We start from the raw sequence: 27,400 nt of genomic DNA on the forward strand, positions 1-27,400 counted from the left end.
CAATGAATTTTTTTTTTTAAATCTTCTTTGCTAGCCCCTTCTTTGGTTCTTATTAGAGAAAGAGTACTACCATTGTTAAGTTCGCTGAAACTATTTAGAAGGTACTTCTGCTTTAGCTGGTTTCAACCGTCGTATCTTGGGAGACAGACGCCAGCATACCTCCAACACTGATCGGGAGGCAGTGAATTTGTTTTAAAGAAACTGTGGTATTACAAAGATTTCAATTTGCTTCTTCTTTTATCATTTATTCTTTAATTTTTCAGAATTTAGTTTACTTCGACGATTTCTAATATTTAATTATCCATATTAATAATTTGTTCTATTAGTAATGTAATCTAATTCATTTATGTATTTTTAGTTGTGTAGTTTATTTTGTATTTCAATATTAATTAAAAAAAATTATTTGGTCATTTCTATTTAATTTATTATATATATTTTTTCTTGTATTATTATGAAAAAATACTAACAATCTTAAAACAGATTTTTTTATAAATAGTTTTTGATAAAACAATTTAGTTTTTATTTTAATTTATTCTAGTAACTCTTGGAATTAAAATTAAGTTAATTGCCTAGAGTTATTGGATTGTTTTGAGTTATTTATTTCTAATAATTTATTCATGTAATTTATTTTATGTTAATTAGTTGTTATTGCATGAGTTATTTGATTGTTAATGCTTAAGTTGGTAGGAGTTTATAAAAATAAAATAAGAATTTTATTATGTAAGGTTATTACTAATTTATTTGATTTGATTGTTATTTGTTTTCTTTTATAGTTAATTTTCTCTACAGGTTTGTCTAAGTGTGAAAGGAAGATATATAATATAAACAAACAAAACAAATTGAAACTAATAGTTTTGAACTACTAATTGATTTTGAACAGGATTACTTAAGCATGGATTGAAATTTTGGACCTTCAAATTTTTGGACATATTTGCGAATTCAAGTATTCACTTTAATGTGAAGAATTATATCGGATTTAGTTCGTATGTTGTATTGCAAGTTTGTTAACAATTTTGATTTAATTCGATTAATTAAATACTGGAAAAATCAAAGTGTTTGATTTTATGTTTTGAGAATTTCAAGAGATTCGTCTCGTTGAGAGCTTTCCGACGATATAAAGAACGTCAAAAACGGAATCTAGATAAACCCACACGGCTACCGGAAAGTTTGGTGATTTTTCTTATCAAATGATGACATTATTTTGACTCGGAGATGATATCAGCGCAATGCAATAGCCTAGTCAGCAGCCTTGTCATTGACACGTGGTTAACTAGCCAACGACACGCCAACAAAGCTACCTTGTTATCAGAAATTTTTTCAAAAATGACATTTTGGTCCCCAAATTTTTTTGTATTTGCATTTTAACCCCTATAGTTTCCAATATCTATAAAGATTGGTAACTCGAATTGAGCTACCTCGAATGACCCGAATTTGTGTTTTTCGGTCGACCAACCAGACGACCGCTTGGACGACCGAGTGAAACACTTGTTTACTGTGGTTGTCACCTTGCCGACTGCGACTATCAGCCTTCTTGACGGATGACTGGCCAGACGACTGGTAAAATGAAATTCGAGTCATTTGGGGCAAGCTCAAATTCAAGTTACATAGCATTCACTATAAGGAAAAGCAGTTTTGGCGACTAAAAACCAAATTTTCGTCGCTGAAAGTAGCACAATTGGCGACTAAAATGGAATTAGGGCGACTAAAAGAGTTTAGTAGCCAAATGTATAGTTATTGGTGACTAAAAACAGATTTAGTCGCCGAATGTGTGGGTTTTAGCAACGAAAGTTTTTTTAGTAGCCAAAAATGACGGTTTTTGGCGACTAAAATAATTTAGTAGCCAAAAGTATAGGTTTCGGCAACTGAAAAACAGTTTGGTCGCCGATTATACGTGTTTTGGCGACTAAAAACAGTTTGGTCGCTGAAAGGGAAGCTTTTTGGCTACTAAAAAAAATTTAGTAGCTAAAAACAGGCAATTGGCGACTAAAATTCAATTTAGTAGCCAAAATGGGACGTTTTTGGCGACTAAAAACATGTTTAGTCACGAAAAATGCTACTTTCAGCAGGAACTGATTTTTTTAGCAACTAAAAAATATTTTAGTAGCCCAAAATTAAATTATTGGCAACTAAATAATATATTTAGTCGCCAAAAGTGGCTTCAATTTTTTTTTAGAAAATAATTTATTTTTTACATAAATTATATTGCATAAAAATAATTATATTTATATATATATAGTTTTATATTAATACGGGTCGATATAGTATATAAATAATATATATTGCATATATATTCATGTGATGTTGTAGTGGTATAGTGGAAGAAGTGCCTTGCTAAAGGTTTAGAAGGTGGGTAGGTTGGTGGTTCGAATCTCAAAAAAAAGTAGAAAAGTTAGTTTTTTTTTTTTTTTTTTTTTTTTTTTTTCACTGAGCAACCTTTGGCGACTAAACTATTAGTTGCCAAAAGTATTTGTTTTGGCGACTGAATAGTTTGGTCGGCGTTCCATCAACTATTGGCGACTAAAAGATTAGTCGCCAAATGTATAATTTCAAACATTGGAATTGAATATTGGTGACCAAAACTTTGGTCGCTAAAGACCTGTCTTTTTGCCGACTAAAACCTTTTTAGTCGCCAAAACCTTCTACGACCGTTTATTCGCGACAAAACCGGCGAATAAAAATTTAGTCGAGGAATGTAAAAAGGAGACTTTTGGCCACTAAAAATGGACCTTTGGCGACTAAAAATTTAATCGCCAGAGGTGATTTTTCTTGTAGTGATTGTTGTTCTAATATTTGTAATTTGGCCCCTAAACTTCTTATTATTTATAATTTGGCCTCTAAACTTCCTAGTATTTGCAGTTTGGCCTTTGGAATTTATGGAATTTGCAATTTAGCCCCTGAAAGTTTATGAAATTATGATTAGACTCCTAGAGAAGTGGAGGAGTGTGTTCTTGATTAAATAGACGATTCCAAATGCAATCATGAACTCCGTTTTTATAGATTTAGACAATTTGTAATTGTAACAATTGCATTTCCATTTGTAGTGGTTTTAATTTTTAATTTGTAATAGTTTCAACATAGTGAAAGGAAAAGATGAAGGAAAAAAGAAGTTTATAAACTTTCGGGTTTAGAGAAAGTGTTTGGGATTAATTTTATTATTCCCAAAGTGTTTTGATTTTCTGTAATAGAAACCAAATTTTAGTCTTGGCTAAAGAGTATTTTTTATTTGTATTCAGAAATGGCAACTCAAACAGATTTGGCTTCAAACCTTTGAAGTTTGAGAAAGTTTTTAGGTTTAATCTATTTGTTCCCAAAGTATTAGCAAACCAATTTCATTTTATCATGTTTGATTTTGAAAAAATATATAAAAAATATGTTTTTGAAACTATACTATCCATTTTTTAAGAGATAAACACAATAAAAAAAATTACGATTATTATATCGAATTATTATTTTTATTAGATGGATGATATAGACGAACAATCCTACAAAATGAACGATTCAGATTATCGAAATGAGACATAGATGGCATAGTGACATTTTTAGTAGCTTCGGATCCTCAAATTCTTTCAAATTTGTATTTAAACTTGAAAGAAATCCAATTCAAATTTTATTAATCAATATTCTTAGAGCACTTGTAAATATGACCTTATATAAAATTATTTCAATCACACCATCCAAGCCAATAAGATGACCTTTTTTTCTCATCTTTTTTCATAAGATGATAGACAAATTGAGCAACTCTAATTCATCAAACATTAGATCTGCTAATACTATTTTGGGGAAGAAACTACATTGATTAAAAAGAGAGAAGGAAAAAGTTAAGAGACATGGATGGCATAGACATATTATTGTAATCAATCACTTGTCAAAGCCAAATTATTTAGGATGAAGAACCAATAAATTTCAAATAATGATATTATGAATTGTTTAGTCTTTCATTTTTTTTTAATAGACCCATAAGTCTCATTTTAATATAAATTACATAAAAGGACAAACAAACACGCGCGTGTGTTACATGTTTCGGGGTAAATATAAGTTTTCAAACAATATTGAAATTACTAATGTGGGTTTTACCATAATGTTGCCAATTTGTACTATAGACTTTTGAACTCTTTCCATCTTCATGAACGAATCCCACATTGTAGACATGGAATGATTCTGAAACCACTATGACATTGTTCGATTTATTGGTGGAAACAGTGCAGCCATAAATGGGAATGAGGAATTTCTGATTTTAATTGCCAATTTCACATTCAGAATTGGGGTGCAAATACCCTACACCGTCCAAATCCTACATTATCAATCCAAATTGGTACATTGTCTTGAACATTACACAGCATATGTTCAGTCGTTGATGGAAACGTGAATTTCTGTAACGCCCTCAAAATTAACCCATTATATATCATTGACATGCATTATTTAAAGAAGACAATTTATTAATTCATTCATCAGAGTATTACTAAATAAAGCATTACATGTAACATCGAATAAAATGCCCTACAGGCTTACATCTTTCCAAGCCAACACTTGGATTCAAAAATATGAGTTCTAATCTCAATACAAGAAAAGCCCTAGGCTTGAATGTTTACATGTACTAATAAATAAAAACTATTAACTAAAGGTAGTCTTCTTCAATCCAGAAGCCAAACCCTCCCAAGCTAAGTCCTTGGAGGTAGTTTATCACCTGAACCTGAAAATGATGTTCCCATAAAGGGTGAGCCACAGCCCAGTAGAAATATACTAAACCACATATAAGCAATGAATAAAGCAATAGCATTCAACAGATGGTTAACCAAAATAATCAATTACTTCATTTTACAGTCTCATGACACTATTGCCAAAGATACGTTTTACTTTCCAATTTTATCAACATGGCTCAGAACCTAGCCAAACTTATAACAGTGAATCACATAAATCATATTAACATCCTTCCAATATCAACAAACAAATGAGACTCAAGCTCAAATCAAACACTTCATACTTCCAGATTGATACACATTTTAGTGCTGTATCAATAAAACACTTCTATATAAATAAGCACACATAAAAGTGATGCTAATGGAGTCCATCCCCTATCTCCTCCCAAACAAAATCCGGTTTAGAGGTCCATCCCCTATCTTCCCCTAAACCGTGGAGTACATCCCTTATCTCCTCCCACACACAAAACAATGTATGCAAATGCAATGCTCAATCAATACATGTATTTTCTGTATCAATGCCATAGTCAAAATTAATGACTTAACCAATGTGATTAGTTTCAGTTATTCCTAATCCACATGCCATGTCTACAACAATCACGACTATCCTCCACCGATAGCCCAAAACAGTTATTTCTAAACTGAAAATAACTATGTCAACAATTTAATAGACAAATGATTCCAATTACCCAATTACGTTATTTAACCAATGAATTCCCCAATTCCATGAATTTAACCATCTTTTCCCAATTCCATGAATTACTTATACAAATTAATTCAATAATACAACTAAGGTTTTTCCCAAAATTTACCAAAGTATCCCCAACATATCAAATTACCAAAGCTTAGAACAAAACCTATAAAATGGAGTAGGAAATCCCTACCTCGAAGAAAACAACACAAATGGTGAAGACAAAGATGAGTGCCCAAATACCAAAGTGCTCCAAACCCAAGATTGTTCAGATTAAACGGAAGCCCTCGACCCACTCTATCTTTTTAACAAAGGGCTTAGGGTAGAAATACACTCTAAGTAGATCAAACCTAAGAGAGAAGGTGTGTAGGGAGAGGGAGAAGACGGTTCTAGGGTTTTAAAATCAAAAAGGAGATGAAAAATGATCCTGAAAGTCGGATCTCGGATTTTTATACCAGTCGCCCCGCTCGAGCGTGGAAACCCCCGCTCGAGCACCACTCACAGACTCCCGCTCGAGCGGCCAAACTCCCGCTCGAGCGGCGAATGCACTCTCCCAGAAGTTTTTGCAGACAGGTCCCCGCTCGAGCGCCCAACTCCCCGCTCGAGCGTCACACACGACTTCCCGCTCGAGCGTCCAATCCCCCGCTCGAGCGGCCAACACTACACAGGACATACTGGATGGGTGTATTCCCCGCTCGAGCGTCCAAACCCCCGCTCGAGCGGACAAGCCAAAATCTGGGCAACTAGACTTGGTTCCTAAGCTCAACCAACCTGCTCCAAATCTTCCCAACACAACCCAAGACTCAAAATAAGAAAATAATGAATGACAACAACAATAATACAATGACGGAATCTACGGAACCTAAGTCCGGATACAAAAATCAAATGGGAAAAGACCGGGGTCGCTATAATTTCGTCCCCTATATACGCCGATTTAGTGTACAACATTTGGGGATATGAATACAACATTGGAGAAATGTGGGGTTGGGGTAGTGGTGGAATTCGCACGTTGGCCATCGAGTTTGGTGTTGAAGCTTGATGACAATGAAACGTGAAAGTATGTGATGTTTGATTTCTATATAATCGTATTGTGAGGATGTCATGTTAGGGTTCATTTCTTGTGAATGTTACAATGTTTTTATGTTTTCGTTGGATTTTCTACGATGGTTGTGATGACCGTGTGTACACAAAGCATTGTTGATGAGTGAGTTGTTATGGGTTCGATCTAGTGTGGTATTTTCCCCTTTTTGAATATTAGTATTAAGTTGGGGTTGCAATTTTATCTGTTATGTTGATGTTAATGTGCCACCCACCATTCCACATTATGTAAAATGTTTTAATCAGAAGGTCAACATTCACCATATTCCTATCTGTACATCATGCGTTTCAGATCGTAACATTGGGTTATTAACATCAACATAACATTTTTTACTATGCAACATGCTTCAATCAGAAGATCAACGTTTACCATATTCCCATCGGCACATCATGTGTTTCAGATCGTAACGTTGGGTTGTTAACATTAACATGACGTTATGAACATCTTGCAGCATTGGTTCAGGTTTTGAACGTCAAGCTTACATGTTTTTAAAGTTGCATTGGTAATGTCTTCTTCAATTGAACACCCATTCGTAATGTTATATTAGTGATGCCATGATAGAAGAGTTTCTTCGCCGGTGGTGTTACCAATTCCGCATGGCATTCCTTAATTGACACTCATTCGTCAGATCAAAGTTCGGGTTTTGAACATCAACATTATATGTTTTCGGTGCTGCATTGGTAATGTGTTCTTCAATTGAACACCTATTCGTAATGTTATATTAGCAATGTTATGATAGAAAAGTTTCTTCACCGGTGGTGTTACCAATTCCACTCGATGCTTTTTACTTTTTTTATTTTATTTTTTTGTAAGTGACATTGTTGGAACTGACCATGATTTTCAATGTCATCCAAAACCTGTGTATGCACTTAATGTTGTCATTCCAACAATTTCATTCCCCCTCAAAAAGACTCTTTCACACCTCACATTTCCACTCCCATCCTAAAAAATCATAAATTTGGAGAATTGGATGACAAAAGGACATTAACGTAAACTCAAATGGCATCAAATCAAATAAATACAATTTTTTAAAACAAAAAGTATTAATTGATTCATAAGAAAACTCTTAAGACTAAATGAATTAACGTTGCTTTATATGAGATTTATAGGTATCATGGTTGTTTATTGAAAATGGTTTTCCATGGAGAAGTGTAGATCAACAGTTTTGGGATAAGTTGTAAACTTTTTGAAGTCTTGAATTCGATTTTTGTTGATATCTTCTAAATTTAATTTTTTTTTTTTGATCGGCAAAAAGAAGTCTTTATTGATGAATTATAAGATCATCTCCAACGGTGAACCAAAATTGACATTAGATTCAAATTTTGATGAAAAAGGCACTTTTTTATGCTCCAACCGTTGCACCAAATGAATATCAAAATGAGAATTCAGCAAAAAAAGTATCAAATTGAGAACAAGATAGGGATTTTACCAAATCACTGTTACAGACCGTTAAAAGAGGTACACCGGTCAACCGGTTCATCAAATTATGCGACGGGTTTGATCTGTGACGGGTTTGAACTGGTTGAACTAATGGGTTTGAACTGGTCCGTGGCCTGAGCGTTGTTGATGAATCGGTCAACCAGCCGGTTAACCGGCTGGTTGACCATCCGGTCGCCCGGTCTAAGCATGGGAATGGTAGGTTTCAACTGCTTTCAACAGGTTTGGTTTGAACAGGTAGAATTTCAGATATGTTTATTTTTAGATAGCTTATTTTGTGGACTTGGAATAATTTGAAATAATTTGAAGGGTGATATAAATTTTAATTTCATTGAAAATATAATTCAAATTGTTATCTTTTATATAAATATTTAAAATTAGTCGTTTCAGTAAATTTACCGTTGGATGGACAGAGTCTTTTGACAATTTGCCGTTATTATCTCATATACATATTTTAAAAGTAGTCGTTTTAATAAATTTACCGTTGCATGAACAGAGTATTTTTAAAATTTACCGTTGATAATGTGTTCTATAAAATATATTAGTTTTGTATATCAAGATGACAGAGTATTTTATTTTGAGAAGAGCATTACATTGTACGTTGTGAATTTTGTTTTTTCTGTGATTTTTCTCCTTTGAAACTTTAATTTATATTATCTGACTAAATTATCCGATTCTGAGGTTCAGTATTGATTGTATATCATTCTAATATTTTTTACTATTTTACATATTGTATGTACTGTATTTTTTTGAAATTATGGAAGATTTTCAAATGTTTGAAGAATCACAAATGTTTCAGCACAACACTGATATTAATTTTATGTCGGAAACTTCGCAAGAACAGAACACGCAGAGCAGTGATAATCATTTCATTTCAGAAACTTCTCGTGTTTCTCGTGGTAAAGCATTTACAATTATAGAAGATGAAACTTTATGTAGATCTTGGTTAGCAGTCTCTCAAGATCCCATTACTGGTAATAGTCAGACTATGGTTATATTTTGGGAACGAGTACTTGTTAATTTTAATTCACAATTGAGTGGTGAATCAAATCGAAACCATATTTCTTTGTCTCACCGTTGGTCTGCCATTGAAAAGGCAATTAATAAATTCTGTGGTTTTCTTGGACAAATTCAACTGAGGCAACAAAGTGGAACAACAGAGGCAGACATGGTAACATTTATTTGTGTTATTAAATATCAAATTTCTTCTCTAAATGTATATTTGTTATTAAAATTGTTGTAATTTTTTTTGTAGGTCGCTGAAGCAAAGTGGATGTATCATGCAATACAGAAAAAACACTTCACATTTGATACATGTTGGGATATTTTGCGCCGAAGTTGTAAGTGGGATGAATTTCGAACACAATCCAAAAAGAGTACGCAACATGCTTATCCATGTTCTAATCCACCAACTGGAGAATCTGATGCATTTCAATCCAACCAGAATAATGTTCTGCACGAAGAACCATCTAATCCATCAACACGACCAATTGGTACTAAAGCAGCGAAAGAGAAGTTGAAGAATCAAACAACCCACGATAGTAGATTTGATGAAATGGCTGCCAACTAATCCAAATGGTTGAAGTGTTATCAACTATTTCCGCTAGAACTATTGAGCGAGATGAACAAAAGGCGATCGACCATGACCAGAAAGCTGCAGACCGTCGAAGAAGGGCCGAAGATAGGGAGGAACAACTAAAACTCCTATCTATGATGCATGAAAGAGAACAACGAAATGAAGATCATAAAATAATGTCAATGGACATGACAAATTTAAATCCAATGCAAAGGGCGTACTATGAAGATCTTCAATGACAAATTTTATTTCGAACAACTAATAGATTGTCTTGAAAGGTTCTGTATTTACTGGTTTCATCTATTGGTGTCATCTATTGGAAAAGGAAACGGAAAAACTGTGTACAATTATATGAAATGTCTCACTTGCCTTTTCCATTTATGTAAAATTAGAAATTAATTAATTTGTTCTCAGTTTTTGTTTCTTGAGATGGTTGCGTTCTATGCTTCTTTGGATACCATATTGATTACTAAAAACAAAACACACCAATTGCTAAGTAGTTATCATGAATGAAATTCTTCTTCATGGATATGTCAGATAAGGGGCTCATATTTTTATTTTTCTTCTACAATTTCCTATAACTATCTAAATGGGTGTTGTTCTTCTGTTACGCAATCAAGTCCAAGGGCTACATCTTCATATTGTTATAGATGATTATAATTCCAAGGTTTTATAATTTCACCCTTCATTCAATCTGCGTCTTATCTTCATCTCAATGAATCTCCTCTGTCTGATTTCTCAAATAAGAATATGTTGTACATGTACATACAGTATTACAGATAACTACTTACATATAAATACATCCTTTATTCTTTTCTTTGGTTACCATTACACCTTTCAAAAACTTTCATACAAATTTAAGTAATCAGAAACATTAATAACATATTACAGATTATGGTATGAGTGAAGCTCGAAAAGATGGTGCTAAAGTATTACCAAGGCAAGATCATTTTATATCACATAATATTACAAAATCAGTACATTCATAAAAGAAATTTACCTAACAAAAGGTTGTGAAAATAATACAAGACAAAACAGTGGAAACACATAATGGCACACCGATCAACAGTCATTATCTGGTTGTGGTAGAGGAGGGAAGTAGTGATGGTATATGTCATTTACGCAATGCTCAATTCTATCAATGCGATTGTTTGCCACGTCATGACGTCTTCCAATGTCCAAACGGAACTCACCAAATTGTTCAATTAATGAGTTCTGTGCAGTGGCAAATGTCTCAAACTGAGTACCCAACGAATTGACCTGATTAGCCATTTGATGTTCCCATTCAATGCGTTGATTATAACGTTGCTCTTCTATGGCCAAAAAATCAGTCCAATATTGAGGTGGTTTAGTTGATGGCATCACATTGACAGGAGGATCTTGTGGACCATCATCTGGTGGGACTTCATCCTCTGAATCTTCTGCAGCATTATCATTTCCCATTAAATTGGCGGCTGCACCAGCACGATTCACAGTATATTGCGTAATTGGTGAACGGATTTTGATCTCCATTTCATTTGCAAAATGAATCTTAAAATATTTGAAAATTTTTGTCAAGAGTGCCCCAAACAGTAATGACCGGCCCATTTCTTGATTTGCCAACACCATTTCTTTCATAATTATGTAAGACAAATCTAACTTCTGCCCAACCTCAAAACAGTATAACAAATAGGCATTAAAATATGGGACCGCATCATGATGTCCTTTTTTCGGAGTGACATTTTCTACAATCCACCGGTGGAGGATCCGAAGATAAGATTTTAAATGTCTTGCTTGTAGACTAGTTCCAGTAAATCTGTTCTGACATATAGTAGTATATACATCAGTACCATTACCGACAATATTAACTAACTCAGCCTCAGTCTGAAAATGGGTATTTTCATCACCTACCTCAACTCCAATAATGCGTGCCAAAGTAGGAACATCAAACTGTACACCCTTTCCTTTCACATATGAAAAAAGAGTAAAATTTCCATCTTCTTCATGAGTAACTCTTAGGTGAACATAAAAAAGGGATACTAGCCATGGATATACATTTTGGGGTAAATTAATTAAATTTAGCCATCCCATTGATTCAAGTTTACTAAATAGTAGTGCATCATATTGAGGTGGCAGATTGACCCTCCTCCCTGTTACAATAGGTCGGCTTGAGAAATTTTGAAAGGCTAGTTCATGACTTTCACTGAGAAATTCATCTGTAGGATATGACTGATTTTGAGGCTGCTATTGTTCGCGTCGTCAAGGGTTAGAACTTTCACCAGCTTCTGTTCTCACTCTTTTAGTTCTAGGCATGATGTGAATATCTATTGAATTTTAATAAAAATGTGCTATAATGAAGTAATTAACATAAACACTGTCTTTTAAAATGCTTACTGAAAACATGAACTTAGAATTAAAATGTAGACATGTATTTTTAATGAAGCATGGCCACTGAAAATTTAAGTAGACATGTATTTTTAATGAAGCATGGCCACTGAAAATTTAAGAACATAGTAATGTAGTATAAAGCATGCAGACTCTCTATTCAGTACATATCAAATGGTTGTAGCTCATGTTTTAATAAAACATGCACACTGAAAATTCAGTATTGTAGTTGAGGTTTTAGTAAACTACATTCATTTTATAGAACTAAAAAGTAACATCAAGTAAAAATCAAAATCTTGTTCTGTAGTTCAGGTTTTAATAAACTATATTCATTTTAAAAACATTAAAGTAACATGAAGTAAAAATCAAAATCTTGTTCTGTAGTTGAGATTTTAATAAACTAATGTCATTTAAAAAACATTAAAGTAAACTCTTGTTTTGTGGTTGAGGTTTAAATAAACTACATTCATTTTCAAAACATGAAAGTAAAAAACATTCATTTTCAAAACATGAAAGTAAATAAACTCATGTTCTGTAGTTGAGGTTTTAATAAATTACATGCATTTTCAAAACAAGAAAGTAACATCAAGTGAAACTTAAAATTCAGTTCTGTGGTGCAGGTTTTAATAAACTACATTAATTTAGAAAACATGAAAGTAACATATAGTGAAATTATGTTCCTGTCTTCTGTAAACAAGTTGAACAATTGAGTGGCATGCACACTGGAAGGGGAAAAAAAAAATTGAAAGGGCCGGTTGCCCAACCGGTTGCCCCGTGAATCACCTTGCTCTTTTAATGCTGCCTTCTTGTTCTGTTTTGATGATCCTGCCTTGTTCCTCTGTTCCTACTGATGCTGCCTTGGTGATGATGTGGATTCACACTTGAAAATGTAGAGTGTGTGGTTAGAGGGCTTCAGTGAAAACATGTGAAATGTGAATGTGGTGATGGCAATGTTGAGCTGATATAGAGGATGGTAGGTGGTTGAATTGATAGGTGGTTCATATAATGAATTGTAGGTGGTGTGATCTTCTGAATGGTAGGTGGTTCAATAGATGATTTGCCACATATAGTACAATGACTGTAGGTTAAATGTTCAATGTGGCAGAAAAGTAGGTTGAATGTTCAATGCATCAACATCAATAATTTACGGAATGGCACAAATAATTGATGCCACAAATAATGCACAAATAATGTATGGCATAAATACATTGAATAATGCACACACAATGTATGCACAAATAATGAAAATGCATTGAATTTAAAACAAATATACATACAAATACATTGAATATACATACTGAAATGCATGCAGTCAGTCCAATTATGAATATTGAAGATAAATCCTTACAAAAGCAATTATTCGAATGCACAAATAATGGCATGCATGATGAATCCCACGAGCCAGACCCTTAATGAATTGAATGCTTCATTTGATGAAAAAATTGAATGCTCAAATCCTCACTTCTTAAAAATGCCAAACCCTTAATCATCAAATCTTTTTAAAAATTCCAAACCTATTCCCAAAAGTTTGTTTCAACAAATTTGGTAAAAAGCTTTTTTTTGCCTTGATTTGATGAAAGAAATGTAAAAGTTTGATTTAATACAAGTTTGATGTAGATTGGAGGTGATTTTTACCAAATTTGTCATCAAATTTTAATTTGATAAAAGATTAAAGATTCTTAGGAAATGTGTGATTCACTGTTTAAGGATGGAAGGGAATCAATGAGTAATGTTAGGAATATAAATACAAAACACAAGACACATATGTCTCATATGAAATGTGATGTACATGATATGAGATCCACATATAAGACTCATTTCATGTAAAACATATATGTCATATTCTATATTTGATATTTGTGTTCCTAGACTTATTGGGGAATCAATAGTGAAGCAAACTTGCAACTCCAAAACAGAATTATAGAACTCCAAAACAGAATTGTCATACTGAAATAAATTATTTTGATGATTGTCATAAATTGAACAGAGAACAATTATGAATATTGAAGATTGGATCACCACAATAGCACATCTAATCACATAGCTTCTGCGTTACTTGGTTAATATAGTGCATCATAATGAAGATTACAAACAAGGACAACCTTCTATTTCTTTACTAAACAAAATTACAAAATATATCTGTGGTGAATCTAGTTTTCACCGCGAAGATGCCACATATGTTCTATTAAATCATTACGGAGGGCATGATATGCATTTTTATCCCTAATACCTAAATGACGAGACAAAAATGATTCAAAGTCATTGGTAGGAGTAGAGGAAAGTTGCACTGGTGTGTTGGTAGATGAAATTTCATAATCAAAATCAAGGTGCTCCTCCCTCTCATCTTCAACAATCATATTGTGTAATATAATACAAGTCTTCATTATGTTGGCAAGCATTTTTGGATCCCAAAAACGTACAGCACCACCTATAATTGCGAATCGAGATTGGAGGACTCCGAATGCCTGCTCTACATCTTTCCTGGCAGACTCTTGCATCATTGCAAAATGTTGTCTCTTTGCTCCTTGGGGAGAAGAAATTGTTTGAACCAGTGTTGCCCATTGCGGATATATACCATCAGCAAGATAATAACCAATATCGTAACTATGTCCATTAACAGTGTAGTGGACAGGGGGAGCCTTACCTTGGGCAAGATCAGAAAACAAAGGTGACCGGTCTAATACATTCAAGTCATTGTGTGACCCAGGCATTCCAAAAAATGCATGCCAAATCCATAAGTCATAAGAAGCTACTGCTTCAAGAATAATGGTTGGCTTTTTTTGATGGCCTACATATTGACCTTGCCATGCTTTTGGACAATTTTTCCACTCCCAATGCATGCAATCTAAACTTCCCAACATACCCGGAAACCCCCGAACCTCACCAATAGCAAGTAACCTAGCAATGTCAGTTGGTGTCGGAGATCTCAGATATTCTACTCCAAAGATTTCAATCACTGAATAACAAAATTGTTGCTAACTTTGAATCGCAGTGCTTTCCCCAATACGTATGTAATCATCAACTGCATCTGCTGCGACACCGTATGATAATATTCTCATCGCTGAAGTCATTTTTTGTAGGGCAGATAATCCAACTACATAAGCTGCATCTTGTTTTTGAATAAAATATGAATTGTGTGCTTCAATTGCATTCAAAATTTGCAAATACAAAGGACGACGCATTCGAAAACGTCTCCAAAATATTGTAGCTGAATACACTGGATTTGCAGCAAAATAATCTGCAAACAATCTGTCATGACCTTGCCTTCTATCTCTGCGTATATACTTGTGACCTACAACAGAACCCCCTATTTTCTTTGAGCTATCACTTGACTTAAGAATCTGAAGCATACTATTGGTATTCTGCTCATAAGCTGCTAAAAGTGTGATCATATATTCATCATCAGACTCCTCATCAGAGGAGGAGGAAGAAGAAGAGGATGAAAATGAAGTAAATATCATGGATTTCAAAGTATTCATTATCCTCTATTTTGTTTAAGATATAATCCTTGTGTTTAAGCTATGATCCTTGTGGAGTTGTCTGGCATATAAATAATAATGTGTTTATATGAGATTTTAGAAGAAAATAATTATTACGAGTAAACCAATGGAGGGAAAAACAAATAGGAAAAGAATTAGGAACATAAATTGTAACAACCCTCATACTGTTTACCGATTAATGACTAATTAACCGCTAATTACTGTTAACCGAGACTGATTTTAACTGATAATTGAACTGCCTAAGGTACTGAACTGACTGACTGAAAACTGGAATCGAATTGACTGAGTATATGTGTGTTAAATTGTATTCTATCTGTCTGACTGTTTGATTATCTGTTCCTGTTTGTATGTTTAAATTGCAAATTGAAGGCCTTATCGGCGGCCGAATCCAAAATTGATTAGTGTGTCTTGATCAACATAATTTATGTAATTTTATGGTGAAGTTATCTGAAAACTGATTAGGTATGATTAAATTAGATTAATGGTACCAAATTTCATGAATTGGACTTATTACCAAATTGCCACTGGAGTGGCCCACTACTTGAGCCTTTTTGATCTCCTAATACACTCAACAAAACATTTCTTCTTCCACTTCCTACACACAACCGACCTTAGAGGGAGAGAGGAGCTAGAAGAGTTGAGTTCAACTTGTTTCATTGTGAATTGGCTAGAATTGTTTGAAGAATTGAAGGTTGATTGCATATTTGAGCTCCCTTCTTGAACTACAAGACTAAAGGTAGCTCCATTGTCTTCTTATTCATGTTTTGAGTTGATTCTTGCATGGGTTAGAGCTAAGTTGAGGTCTAGAGCCACCCTATGGCTCAAATTGCTATGTTGAAGCTTAATTGTTGCATGCATGTACATATGTTGAAGTTTTGAGGTTGTAGTGCATAATTCCTCACATGCATGTCCATGTTTGGAAAGTAGTTCATGAAATCATCTTGTTATAAAAAGAATTGGCTCATTAGAGCAACAAATTGGAGCTTCAAAGTGTTTCAAATTCATGCATGTTTGCATGTTCATATTGTTCTTGGAAAATGGCTTGAAATTGGGTTTGAATTAAACACCCTTGGGCTTTGATTTCTCAAATTGAGTTTTGAATCATGTTATTCCATGTGTTTATAAGAGTTTTCCAGAAAATGAGCCCAAGAGGATCGGTTTTGAGTTGTTAACAACTTGGTTTTGAGCTTGGAGGTGCAATCTGGAATTTCCAGATTTCGCACTTCCGCTCGAGCGGGGAAAGTGCCGCTCGAACGTGGAATTCGAGCATCCAGCATCTCTGCACTGTTTTGCAGTCCGCTCGAGCGGAGGATTGGGCGCTTGAGCGGAGTCATGTCTCACGCTCGAGCAGGCGTCGAGCGGAGATTTCACCCATCCAGTACTTTTACAGTACGCTCGAGCGGGAAATTTTACGCTCGAGCGTGCACCTTTGTTGCATGTCCGCTCGAGCGGGGAAACCTGCGCTCGAGCGGGACTCTGTTTTTCTGAAAATGCTTTTAAATGTACATCTTTGCATCCTCATCCCATTCTAGGCATTCTTAGGCCTAGTTTAAGACATCTTAATGAGGATATAGATGTAGAACACACCGAGGCAAATTTAGGGATTTAATTATTACCTTTCCCATCTGTGAAACTTAGAGTGTGTTCAATCTGTTAACTGTTTAGGGTTGGCATTTCGAGGAGACGCTCTAGCCTACTGTAGCCCAGAACTCTGTGAGTAACAATTGTGTAAAGATATGTTCAACTGATTACCTTTGAATACTGAACTGAACTGTTTACTGAACTCGTATTACTGAATGAATGTATGTCCTTTATTTCTGAACTATACTGTGGCATCCTTAGCACCTACTGTTTACTGTTACTGTTACAGAGATCTCTGTCGGTTCCCTCGTGGAGCCACTACTGTTTACTGACTGACAGCCATCATTACTGTTCGGTCTTTTAAGACCTACTGTTACTGATATGCTAATGGATGTACCACATATGACTGTTTACTGTACTGAGCAACTGAAATACTGATTGAAATGAACTGTTTTCATTACTGTAAGGACATTTATTCTAAACCCCTTTACGCTTTATGTTATTCACTGGGCTTTAGCTCATTGCTCATATATATATGTAGGTGTTCAGGCACCAGACCGCAGCTAGGAGCGTCAGGGTTACTCCAGTTTTGTCAAGCCAGCCTTTGTGCCTCACTGCAAGGTTCCGAGCCTATCGTGCTGAGGCTTAGGGGTGTTTTAGAAGTCCCCCTTCTGTACTGTCTTACTGTTTTGTAATAACTGGATGAATTGTTTAGACTGACTGTTTACCGTACTGTTATCAAGGGATTAAGTCCCTGTACTGTGTGACTGTAAATTTTGTATAGACTATACTGTTTGTATATGTGAATGCATGAAATCTTTTGGCATGCAGACTGTCACAGCTCAATGGACATTATTTATTTACTGTTTTGGCTTCCGCCAGGCCCTGTACTCTGTTTTACTGTACCACTGTTCTGCAGGCCTTCGGTAATCTCGGATTACTGGTCGGTTACGGTGCTAAACCCATAGGGCCGGGTTTGGGTCGTGACAGAGTGGTATTAGAGCGATACTTAACCACGAGTTATACCGCACACACGTGTCCAAATGAGCTATAGGGTGTCCTAGAAAAGTAATTAGGGCATCTCATGAGCATGATAAGTGTGTGGTTATGTTATGACTGAATGTATATTAACGTGTTAAGACTGTTAAACAAATGACTGCTTATGTTTAAACTGTTATAACTGCTTATAGTGAAATGGACAATGCAAAATGAACCTGAATCCTCATCTACCGAGGCAAGAATGGAAAGAATGGAAAGAATGATAGAACTGATAACTGCTAGACTGGAACAACAACAGAACCAACAGCCCCCACCTCCTCCTCCTCCGGTACAGCCGGAACCTAATGTGAATGTGAATGATGGGGATATTATTGCTCTCACCCATAAATTCAGCAAGATGAAACCGCCATCCTTTCAGGGAGGATTGGAACCGCTAAAGGCTGAAGCTTGGGTGCTTGAGACAGAAAAACTATTTGAAGTGTTTCCGTGCTCAGAAGCGAATAAAGTATTGTTAGCTACCTTCACCCTTCAAGAAGAAGCTAGAAGGTGGTGGATGTTGATCCGTGACACAAATGCTGTTATGACCTGGGCTCAGTTCAAGGAGTCCTTCTTTGAAAAGTATTTCCCTCAGTGTGTCAGGGATAGGAAAGTGACTGAATTTGAACAGCTGAAGCAGGGCACAATGTCTGTTGCCGAATATGAAACCAAATTTACTGAACTTGCCCGTTATGCACCGCATATGGTGGATACTGAGTATAAGAAGGCCAGAAAATTTGAAGGTGACCTTAATGTTGCAATTCTTGACCGAATAAATGTTTTGAAACTACCGACCTTTGTGGGTGTTCTCGACCGGGCATTGATGGCCGAATCGAACATTGCAGCAGTGAAACAATCTGAAACACCAACAACTGAATGGCATGGTAAAAGGCAGGGTTTTAAATTTAAGAAAGGCAAGCACAACCCAGCCAACAAGAAACAGAATACGGGGTCAACGACTAGCCCCAGCCAAGGGAGTGGGTTCATTCCACCCTGCTCTGTATGTGGTAACAAGCATAAAGGGGTTTGTCACAAATTATCTGGAGCCTGTTACAGGTGTGGCAAGGTGGGCCACATGGTTAAAGATTGTCCTTCTGCTCCTCAGGGCACTAGCAAAGCTACAGCCAGCGGCGCAGCATCAAACGCTCCACCAAAACCGAACCCTAAAGCTACCGGGAAAGAGCCTATGAGGCAAGGCCGAGTGTTCGCACTAGTACCGGGAGATGTACAGAATACCGAGACCGTTGTGTCAGGTATTCTCACTATTTGTACACAAAATGCTTATGTACTGATTGATTCGGGGTCTACGCATTCTTATGTGTCGCATGCTTTTTTGCGTAAATTGAATAGACCCTTAGAACCTATGAACTATCTGTTAGCTGTATCATCACCCGTTGGGGGATCTATGACATGTGCTTATATGTACCCCGCATGTGAAATCATTGTTGGGGATATGCATCTGTTTATTGATTTACTACCCTTGAACATTGATCATTTTGATGTAATATTGGGGATGGATTGGTTACAAAAATATCATGCCACTATTGATTGTGTGACCAAACAAGTTGTATTCCGTCCACCTGGTTTGCCTGAATTCGTGTTTAATGGGAGTGGAGTAGTACCTCCTCCGTATTTGATTTCGTCAATGAAGGTTGTTAAATTAATTAGAAAGGGGTGTAAAGGATATCTGTGTTCTGTACTGACTGTGGCTACTGATAATAGTGTTAAAACTGATGTGAATTGTATTCCTATAGTCAGGGAATTCCCAGATGTATTTCCAGATGATCTGCCAGGGGATTTGATTGACAGGGAGATTGAATTTGCTGTTGATGTGATTCCGGGTACACAGCCGATATCGAAAGCTCCTTACAGAATGGCCCCAACTGAACTGAAAGGACTGAAAGTGCAACTGCAGGAACTGCTGGATAAGAAGTTTATCAGGCCTAGCACTTCGCCATGGGGCGCTCCTGTTTTGTTTGTCAAGAAGAAAGACGGCGCATTGAGATTGTGTATAGACTACCGTGAACTGAACAAGGTAACTGTGAAAAATAAATACCCATTGCCACGTATTGATGACTTATTTGATCAGTTACAGGGTGCTCAAGTATTTTCTAAGATTGATCTCAGATCGGGGTATCATCAACTGAAGGTTAAACCGGAAGACATTGATAAAACTGCTTTCAGAACGAGGTATGGACATTACGAATTTTTAGTTATGCCTTTTGGAGTCACGAATGCACCAGCTGCATTTATGGACCTCATGAACAGAATTTTTAAACCGTACCTTGACAATTTTATTGTTGTATTTATTGATGACATATTGATTTACTCCAAGAATATAGAAGAACATGAACATCATCTGAGACTTGCCCTACAAACCTTAAGAGAACAGAAACTGTATGGTAAACTGTCTAAATGTGAATTTTGGCTTGACCATGTTATGTTTTTGGGGCATGTTGTCAGCAAAGATGGAATTTCTGTTGATCCACAGAAAATTGAAGCTGTAGTGAACTGGCCTAGACCAACAAATGTGACTGAAGTCCGAAGCTTTTTGGGATTGGCTGGATATTACAGAAGATTTGTCAAAGATTTCTCCAAGATTGCTTTACCGTTGACCCAACTGACACAAAAGGGGACATCATTTGACTGGACTGACCAAAGAGAATCTGCCTTCCAGGAGTTGAAAACTCGATTAGTGACTGCACCGATTCTTACCTTACCTTCAGGTACGGATGGCTACACTGTATTTAGTGATGCTTCTCATAAGGGTTTGGGATGTGTTTTAATGCAGAATGGGAGAGTAATTGCCTATGCTTCCCGTCAACTGAGACCGCATGAAAAGAACTACCCGACCCATGATCTGGAACTTGCTGCAGTAGTATTTGCACTGAAAATCTGGCGTCACTATCTGTACGGGGTGACATGTGAAGTATATACCGACCACAAGAGTTTAAAATATTTCTTCACACAGAAAGAACTGAACATGAGACAGCGGAGATGGCTAGAACTGATTAAAGATTATGACCTACAGATATTATACCATCCGGGAAAAGCCAATACCGTTGCCGATGCATTGAGTCGGAAATCAATTGGAAACGTAGCATGTTTGTTTACCGGACAGAAAGAATTGCTTTATGACCTTGAAAAATCTGAAATTGAAATTATTTTGAGAGAACAAGGTGGAACCTTAGCTGCTATTTCTGCCCAACCAGCACTGATTGAAGAGATTAAAGAGAAACAGCAACTGGATGACTTCTTGAAGAAGATCATCGAGGAAAGAGAATCCAAACCGAGACTGGGATTCAAATTTGAGAATAATGTACTGAAATTTCAAGAAAGACTGTGTGTACCGAATGATATTGAACTGAAAAGAAGAGTTCTGCAAGAAGGCCACAATTCGAAATTGTCGATCCATCCGGGGAATACGAAAATGTACCAAGATCTGAAACAGAATTTCTGGTGGCCAGGAATGAAGAAAGAAATTGCTGACTTTGTGTCCAAATGTCTTCATTGCCAACAGGTCAAAGCTGAACATCAACGACCTGCCGGATTATTGCAACCCCTACCCATACCAGAGTGGAAATGGGAGCATATCACGATGGATTTCATCGTTGGGTTACCTCGCTCCAGAAAAGGTATGGATTCAATTTGGGTTATTGTGGATAGACTAACCAAATCCGCTCACTTCTTACCTGTCAAGACAATCTATAATGCGGACAAATTGGCTGTTATCTATATTGATGAAATTGTGAGACTGCATGGAGTGCCTGTGTCTATTGTTTCTGACAGGGATTCGAAGTTTACATCGAGGTTTTGGCAAAGTCTACAGACGGCATTGGGTACTGATTTGAGGCTGAGTAGTGCCTATCATCCTCAGACAGATGGCCAGTCAGAAAGAACCATCCAAACTCTGGAGGATTTACTGAGAATGTGTGTCCTTGATTTTCAGGGAAACTGGGAAAGTCATTTACCTTTTTCTGAATTCGCCTACAACAACAGCTACCATTCGAGTATTGGTATGGCGCCTTTCGAAGCATTGTATGGAAGGAAATGTAGATCTCCGATCTGCTAGGCAGAAGTTGGGGATGGGCCTTTGCTTGGGCCCGAGATTGTGTATGAAACGACTGAGAAAGTGAAACTGATACAACAGAGATTGAAAACTGCACAGAGCAGACAGAAAAGTTATGCTGATGTCAGAAGACGAGACAGAGAATATGAAGTGGGTGATCACGTTTTTGTGAAAGTGACACCAATGAAGGGCCAGACTCGTTTTGGAATCAAAGGCAAGTTAGCACCGAGATACGTCGGACCATACGAGATCATTGAGAAAATCAATCCGGTGGCATATCAAGTTGCGCTCCCTCCTGAAATGGAGCATATGCATAACGTCTTCCACATCTCTATGTTGAGAGACTACCTTCGAGATCCTTTCCATGTAATAGAGCCTACCCACGTAGTGTTGAGTGATGACTACACTTACGAGGAACGGCCCATACAGATTATAAACAGACGGATCAAGAAACTGAGGAACAAAGAGATCCCACTAGTGAAAGTTGACTGGCAGAACCACGGTGGCATGTATGCCACGTGGGAAAGGGAAGAGGACATGGCTAAAAGATATCCTGAACTGTTTCCACTGAATCCTGTTTTCTTCCAGAATGAAGGTAACTCGAGTTTAGAGGACTAAACTCTTTATAAGGAGGGGAGACTGTAACAACCCTCATACTGTTTACCGATTAATGACTGATTAACCGCTAATTACTGTTAACCGAGACTGATTTTGACTGATAATTGAACTGCCTAAGGTACTGAACTGACTGACTGAAAACTGGAATCGAATTGACTGAGTATATGTGTGTTAAATTGTATTCTATCTGTCTGACTGTTTGATTATCTGTTCCTGTTTGTATGTTTAAATTGCAAATTGAAGGCCTTATCGGCGGCCGAATCCAAAATTGATTAGTGTGTCTTGATCAACATAATTTATGTAATTTTATGGTGAAGTTATCTGAAAACTGATTAGGTATGATTAAATTAGATTAATGGTACCAAATTTCATAAATTGGACTTATTACCAAATTGCCACTGGAGTGGCCCACTACTTGAGCCTTTTTGATTTCCTAATACACTCAACAAAACATTTCTTCTTCCACTTCCTGCACACAACCGACCTTAGAGGGAGAGAGGAGCTAGAAGAGTTGAGTTCAACTTGTTTCATTGTGAATTGGCTAGAATTGTTTGAAGAATTGAAGGTTGATTGCATATTTGAGCTCCCTTCTTGAACTACAAGACTAAAGGTAGCTCCATTGTCTTCTTATTCATGTTTTGAGTTGATTCTTGCATGGGTTAGAGCTAAGTTGAGGTCTAGAGCCACCCTATGGCTCAAATTGCTATGTTGAAGCTTAATTGTTGCATGCATGTATATATGTTGAAGTTTTGAGGTTGTAGTGCATAATTCCTCACATGCATGTCCATGTTTGGAGAGTAGTTCATGAAATCATCTTGTTATAAAAAGAATTGGCTCATTAGAGCAACAAATTGGAGCTTCAAAGTGTTTCAAATTCATGCATGTTTGCATGTTCATATTGTTCTTGGAAAATGGCTTGAAATTGGGTTTGAATTAAACACCCTTGGGCTTTGATTTCTCAAATTGAGTTTTGAATCATGTTATTCCATGTGTTTATAAGAGTTTTCCAGAAAATGAGCCCAAAAGGATCAGTTTTCAGTTGTTAACAACTTGGTTTTGAGCTTGGAGGTGCAATCTGGAATTTCCAGATTTCGCACTTCCGCTCGAGCGGGGAAAGTGCCGCTCGAGCGTGGAATTCGAGCATCCAGCATCTCTGCACTGTTTTGCAGTCCGCTCGAGCGGAGGATTGGGCGCTCGAGCGGAGTCATGTCTCACGCTCGAGCGGGCGTCGAGCGGAGATTTCACCCATCCAGTACTTTTACAGTACGCTCGAGCGGGAAATTTTACGCTCGAGCGTGCACCTTTGTTGCATGTCCGCTCGAGCGGGGAAACCTGCGCTCGAGCGGGACTCTGTTTTTCTGAAAATGCTTTTAAATGTACATCTTTGCATCCTCATCCCATTCTAGGCATTCTTAGGCCTAGTTTAAGACATCTTAATGAGGATATAGATGTAGAACACACCGAGGCAAATTTAGGGATTTAATTATTACCTTTCCCATCTGTGAAACTTAGAGTGTGTTCAATCTGTTAACTGTTTAGGGTTGGCATTTCGAGGAGACGCTCTAGCCTACTGTAGCCCAGAACTCTGTGAGTAACAATTGTGTAAAGATATGTTCAACTGATTACCTTTGAATACTGAACTGAACTGTTTACTGAACTCGTATTACTGAATGAATGTATGTCCTTTATTTCTGAACTATACTGTGGCATCCTTAGCACCTACTGTTTACTGTTACTGTTACAGAGATCTCTGTCGGTTCCCTCGTGGAGCCACTACTGTTTACTGACTGATGGCCATCATTACTGTTCGGTCTTTTAAGACCTACTGTTACTGATATGCTAATGGATGTACCACATATGACTGTTTACTGTACTGAGCAACTGAAATACTGATTGAAATGAACTGTTTTCATTACTGTAAGGACATTCATTCTAAACCCCTTTACGCTTTATGTTATTCACTGGGCTTTAGCTCACTGCTCATATATATATGTAGGTGTTCAGGCACCAGACCGCAGCTAGGAGCGTCAGGGTTACTCCAGTTTTGTCAAGCCAGCCTTTGTGCCTCACTGCGAGGTTCCGAGCCTATCGTGCTAAGGCTTAGGGGTGTTTTAGAAGTCCCCCTTCTGTACTGTCTTACTGTTTTGTAATAACTGGATGAATTGTTTAGACTGACTGTTTACCGTACTGTTATCAAGGGATTAAGTCCCTGTACTGTGTGACTGTAAATTTTGTATAGACTGTACTGTTTGTATATGTGAATGCATGAAATCTTTTGGCATGCAGACTGTCACAGCTCAATGGACATTATTTATTTACTGTTTTGGCTTCCGCCAGGCCCTGTACTCTGTTTTACTGTACCACTGTTCTGCAGGCCTTCGGTAATCTCGGATTACTGGCCGGTTACGGTGCTAAACCCATAAGGCCGGGTTTGGGTCGTGACATAAATGGAGGGAAATCAAAAAAATAAAATAAAATAAAATAAAGATTACCGGTTGACCGGCCGGTCAACCAACTGGTCGCCCCCTACTAGTTCACATCGGTCAGTTCACGTTGGTTGGTTCAAACAGTTCAGTGGTTAGTTCAAACAGTTCAGAAAGGTTAAAAAAAAAAATTCCTCTAACCGGTCGACCATCCGGTTGTCCTGAATGAGATTTGATGAAGGTGAACCGTTGGAGCGTGAAGTATCAAATTAAGGAAATGGCCATTTTTTAACTCAGATTTGGTGAAACATTGGGTGAACCGTTGGAGATGCTCTAAGAAGAATTACATCAATAAAGAGGAGCTTGAAGCTTAAACAAGCTCCAACCTCCAAGTTGGTGAGAAACCAACGAGCAAAACCAACAGAGCAAAAAACCAGAAAATCAGCTAAGGGAAATTGCAGTCCAAAGCAAATAAGAAGTTTTTTTTTTAATTGATACTTATATTCTACGAATAAATACTGAGTGTAGCGATAAGATCATTTTACATTTCGATCAATAAAAAACAGCAAGTAGAATTAAATAGGCATCCATTGCCTCCCGCATGCAAATGGGATTGAGTGGGAATTGCAAATCAACGAGAAGAAGTGAAGTAATTGGAAAAAAGTTTTTAAAAGTTAAAATACCTTTTACATATTAGAGATCAGATTGACACAATTTAACTATTTGAGGCCAAATCGAAGCACTTTTATACATTTGGGATTAAATTGTCACAATTTAAATATTGGGGACCAAAATGACTCATGACTTGTACTTTGAGAACAAAAAATATAATTGACCCTATTTTTGTAACCAGATAACATAATCAAATACAAAGGAAAATTCTTGGCAAATATCATTTGTCAAATTGCAATTAAGAAAATGAAAAAAAAAATGCCCATTTCTTTTTTGAGAGTTGCCTTTGAATTCTTGTGCTTTTAAGTGTAGACAATAAACAAAAACAATTGAAAGTTATTATAAATAGAACTATAACATACTGAAAAATCCCTCATAAAAATATAAATACCTACCAAATTGAATATTTTTTAGAAAATTGCTAGAATTGTACATTTTGTTGTATAAAATATGAAATATTATGATTTGGATGGCAATATATATATATACATATATATATCCATGTCAATTTCTCGTATTTTATTAATATCAAAATTGTGAATAAAAAATTTCACAATTATTATATTGATCCCTTATTTGTGCCTCTATTCCAACAGCCGGGCAACTAGCTATTGAAGGGTTTCAAATTTTATTTTTTTTTAATTTTGTTTTCTTTCATTCAATTGATGGACATTACCCTAGAGCTTCAATATTAATATAATACTTATTTGACTCATAATTATAAAATATGTAGGAAAATTGATGATCACTCATTTCATTTTTCTAGAACTCACTAAAATAAAGGAACATAAATCAGTTTGTTAGGCTATAGCTGTTCATAAATAAAGTAATAAGATAAATGGTGTGATGACACCCATTTTTTTATACATATCAATAATTGCTTGAAATTATCTAACCTAAAGGTCACATGATTCTTTTTTCTTTTTCAATGCTCAAGAAACTACTAGTATAGTAGAGAAATGGTTTAAAATTTTAGATACAAATTGGGAACAAAAGATATCTAAGTAGCAATCCAAAGAACTAAAAATGAATTATGTAAACAAAAATTGTATTGACCCCATCTATAGTTGAATAAATGGAAAATAAAAATAAAAGAAAGTTTTAGATCCTACTATCTTAAACCAATTAAGTGGCAAAATTGGGCTTCAAAAACCTACGCAAATGTCAAAAGAAAAAAAGAAAAAAAATGAACTCGTGATCTCCGTCCCTCTATCTTAATGCATTTCTATTCATAAAACAATGTATAACTCTTTTTATAAAAAAAAATGGCAATATAGAAATCAATTACAGAATCGAACATAACTCACTCATATGTAATAAATTTCTTCTTTTTATGAGTCTCATACTCATGTAATAGGATTATATCTAGTTCTATGAATGGTTTCTACACAACAACTAGAAGAAATAAATAATAAAAAAAAAAATTAGACACAAAAATCTCAAAGTGTAATGTAATAATTTGAGACAGAAGATCACGTGTCTCCTAAAGTTAGAAATTTGAAAATAAATCATCTAATACGTCCAAAAAATATACAATTATCAGTTTGATGCCTTATGAAACTTAAGTCAAATCCTAAAAAATAAAAAATATGAAAATCTAGCAAATTCTAATTCAATTATCAAAATGACTAATCACGT

General features: G+C 36.0%; 1 protein-coding gene across 1 annotated transcript; it reads left to right on the forward strand.

The window, feature by feature from the left end:
- Nucleotides 1–8,681: 8,681 nt before the first annotated feature.
- LOC145813208 (glutathione S-transferase T3-like) lies at nt 8,682–9,494 on the forward strand. Its single transcript, XM_082908488.1, has 2 exons — nt 8,682–9,095; nt 9,180–9,494. The coding sequence occupies exons 1-2, from the start codon at nt 8,682–8,684 to the stop codon at nt 9,492–9,494; spliced, it is 729 nt and encodes a 242-aa protein (XP_082764614.1).
- The last annotated feature ends 17,906 nt before the right edge of the window (nt 9,495–27,400 follow it).

This window comes from Camellia sinensis, chromosome 15 (genome assembly GCF_055761805.1).
Source record: "Camellia sinensis isolate YWXY chromosome 15, ASM5576180v1, whole genome shotgun sequence".
NCBI lineage: Eukaryota > Viridiplantae > Streptophyta > Magnoliopsida > Ericales > Theaceae > Camellia > Camellia sinensis.

What these genes read in the sequence shown, in the direction of transcription:
- LOC145813208 (XM_082908488.1), top strand. Translation starts at nt 8,682, where the DNA reads ATGGAAGATTTTCAAATGTTTGAAGAATCACAAATGTTTCAGCACAAC. An exon ending in GAACAACAGAGGCAGACATG is followed by an intron (nt 9,096 to 9,179) that starts GTAACATTTATT and finishes TTTTTTTTGTAG; the next exon opens with GTCGCTGAAGCAAAGTGGAT.